Raw genomic sequence first — 3,273 nt, 5'->3', positions numbered from 1 at the left:
TTCCTAATTTTGTTAGCTATTAATTTTACTTTGTCAAGGTTTACAAAATTTACATTGTTACTGTAATTCTCAGCTGTTTGGTCTACATGTAAATTATAGTCTACATGTAAACTGATTAAATCCTCCCACTTTCTCTATCTTGTTTTTTAACCATAGTATTGCTGATCCCTCCTCTTTTTAAATACTAATAATCAGATGCTTTATTATCTAAAGTGAAATGAGATGATAAAAAGGCAGTTTCATTTCCCAGTTATCATACTAATACTTGTATTGTGCAGCTTTATTCTGTCCTGTGAGGTTTTATACTACAGGAACACTTAGCTCTCAGGCATCATAGCTAGGGCTTGAATCTCAGTTTTTATTTCCCAATTTAGCATTTTCAAGGCTGCTGAGTACCCTAGTTTATTTTGGTGTGTCATCTTTTTGAAAATTTTGGATGTGTCCTATGTATTACTCTTGGAAACTTGGTTGAGCTTCTACATTATACATTCAGTGAAATGATACTTTGAATTTTGGCACTATCTCTATTTCCATCTCTGTTATTTCCCATTTCCACTCATTGTTCTGTGGGGTGGAGTGTTACCTGGATTTTGTATTGTGCACTTGCCTGGTTAGTCACTGATGTGGCTGGAGCATTTATCTTCCAGTGGCTGCCTTAGGAAGACTATATAGAAAATAAAAAAGTTTTAGTTTTGCAAACTGAAAATTTCCTTTTGCCCCTTTCCATTCATGGTGATTAATACTTTGAGTATAGAAACTAGTTCTGCTAAAATTTGAAACCATTTTTTTTCCTCTAGCAGCCAGGGTTGCTGTTGAAGTCCTGTGCCATTCTTTTTCCTTTGTGTATAACTTGTATTATTCCTTTATCCCTAGTTTTTTGGAATTTTCATAGTGGTTGTGCCTTTTTCATTCATTCTGAGGGCTTTTGTGCTTTAGTTATGATAAAACTTTCTTCTTTTTTTTGGAGTTGTCTCTTTCTGGAACTCTTTGTTAGAAGTGCACCTCAGTATTGATTGTTTCTGCTCAGTATTTCCTAGGAAATTTCCTTAACTCTATCTTCTGTTTTTCCAACTGTCATTTCTAATGAAAAGTTCTTTTTTCACAGCTTCTATTCTTATTGTAGGGATGAAATAGCTTTTCTTCCTATTCCTGCATCAGGATCTTTCTCAGTAGTGAGGACTTTTCCTCAGGGCTTACAGCAGCATGGTGCACGACTCTGTGGTGGCAGTCATACTGCGTGTGCATGAATACTGTACATCCTGGAGTTGTGCAGCACGGGTGCCTGCCTCCGTTCAGATCTGGTGAGGCTTCGTTCTGTTCAGTTTTAAGAGTGAGGCAGAGGTTGCTTCCTGACAGACTTGATTTTAGGGATCAGAGTAGGAAGAATGTGACTATTGGAGACTCTATTGGAGGACTCTAGATTTTCCTCGGGTAGCTCCCAATCTTGGATAGCATTTTTGCGAGGTAAGATGATTAGGGGACCTAAATATCAATCACTGCTTATTTTCAACCCTGAACTTCTCTGTGACTGCTGTCTCTAGTTCTCTTTCTCCTGAGACCAAATCTCTGATCTCCTGGGTGGGAATAGGGGACACTCAATTCAAACACCAGGCACAGTGTTGATAACTGAAAAAGCAAGAACCAACCCCCACCACCACACACACAACAAACTCCTACATATATTTTAATCAATACCTGGGTCCTAATTTGCTGATTTCTTTTATAGAAATGAGGAAAAAGTTTGATGATGGAGAAGATCCCCTGGATGCAGAAAGCCAACAAGGAGGTGGTGGCAACCCTTTCCACAGAAGCTGGAACTCATGGCAAGGGTTTAATCCCTTCAGCTCAGGCGGACCATTCAGATTTAAATTCCACTTCAATTAAACCAATTATTTTCCTGCTCTTCTTCATTAATTTTTTTTTTAAGATTAAAACAAAGAAATCTTATTTCAGGATCCTAATGAAAATATTTTCAACTCTTTTTGTCCTCCATAACCAAAGAGTTAAAAATCTGTTCTTATCCAATTTAGACCTTATGGTTGATGGGTTTGTGTGAGTAGGGAGGCAAGGAAGGTTCTGTTGTGACAAAGCAGCCTGTGTACATTTTATGAATGTCTGAGGCAGGCTCGTCTGTAGAAGGGCTCATGCATTTTATATTTCTCTGCATTGGAACAGGCAGAGATTATTCTCCTCACAGCCTTGCATAGTGCCTACGTGTGTGAAAAGAGCCGTGGTCTTCATGAAGAATGGGTCTTGTTTCAGTATTCTTAAAGAGAATATTTTGAGCTGTAGTTCTTAGGGACAACTCTGTTCAGGTCAGTCCAGTCATTTGCGAATATCTGTTAAATTACTGAGCCTCCTTTAATCTGCATGTGTTTACGTGTTTCTTTACTAGGATTTACATGGCTGTCATTAAAAAAGGGGGAAGGTCCTGTTACCAAATGGTAGTTGATATATAGTTTGTTTTTTTGGTCAATAACTGCAGGGGAGAATACTGAGAACCACTGTGATAGACCTATGGTCTCTTTTGTATTAAACACAAAAAATTAACTGAAGGATAATATAGAAAATAATTTCAGATAATGTAGCAGTGATATTACTTAATAATGCTGAAGTGCAGATTGAAATATTTTCTAAATCACAGAAGTCTGACTTGTTTTACACAATATATTACAGGATTGTGCTCAGTCCACTTAAAGCAACAGAGAATGCCATGTTTCCCACTTATGGGAGGCAGCTTCTCCTACCTCCAGGTCCAACGCTCTGGGGCTGTAGTGACTCCCACGCTGACAGGACTTTTTGCGGGTGGATGTTAAACTGTAGACACTCCTTTAGCAGACCGATCCTCTGTATGTTCTCCTTTGCCTAGAGAAAAAAATACTGGTTTGCAAACATACTCCGCTCCAGCTCTTTTTCCACTATCATTTCACTTAATAACATGGCATCTTTTCTTGGGATACTTTTTTTTTTTTAAACCTTTTAAGAAATTAACTATTGAGTCAGTATACTGCATAATTTTTGCCCTAAAAAATGAGTGTCACTTTAATCAAGAATACAGAACCTTCATGGAACTTACTGATGCTGTATTTGAAATCTAAGAGCATTACTTTAGATAGAATCATTACCATTACTCTGGAAACATAACAGCAAAAGATCTGGGTTTTTTTTCCATGAAATCAAGCATTTGAAGTAGTTGTGGTGGCATCCTCACCACTGATGTCCATAACACTTAAGCACAAAATCTTTTTCTTCTACACTCATCATCTTGAAACG

At 37.7% G+C, this 3,273-nt stretch overlaps 1 protein-coding gene across 1 annotated transcript in view; it reads left to right on the top strand.

Moving 5' to 3' along the window:
* Positions 1-1,884, top strand: part of DNAJC3 (DnaJ heat shock protein family (Hsp40) member C3) — a 143,455-nt gene extending 141,571 nt beyond the window's left edge. Inside the window, exon 12 of the mRNA XM_007944011.1 lies at positions 1,727-1,884. Coding sequence (XP_007942202.1) covers positions 1,727-1,884 — 158 coding nt within the window. The remainder of the gene's footprint in view (positions 1-1,726) is intronic.
* The last annotated feature ends 1,389 nt before the right edge of the window (positions 1,885-3,273 follow it).

Source organism: Orycteropus afer, unplaced genomic scaffold, assembly GCF_000298275.1.
Source record: "Orycteropus afer afer isolate SDZICR_OR568_19922 unplaced genomic scaffold, OryAfe1.0 scaffold00117, whole genome shotgun sequence".
NCBI classification, from domain to species: Eukaryota; Metazoa; Chordata; class Mammalia; order Tubulidentata; family Orycteropodidae; genus Orycteropus; species Orycteropus afer.
This window is presented reverse-complemented; position numbering and strand designations above follow the sequence as displayed.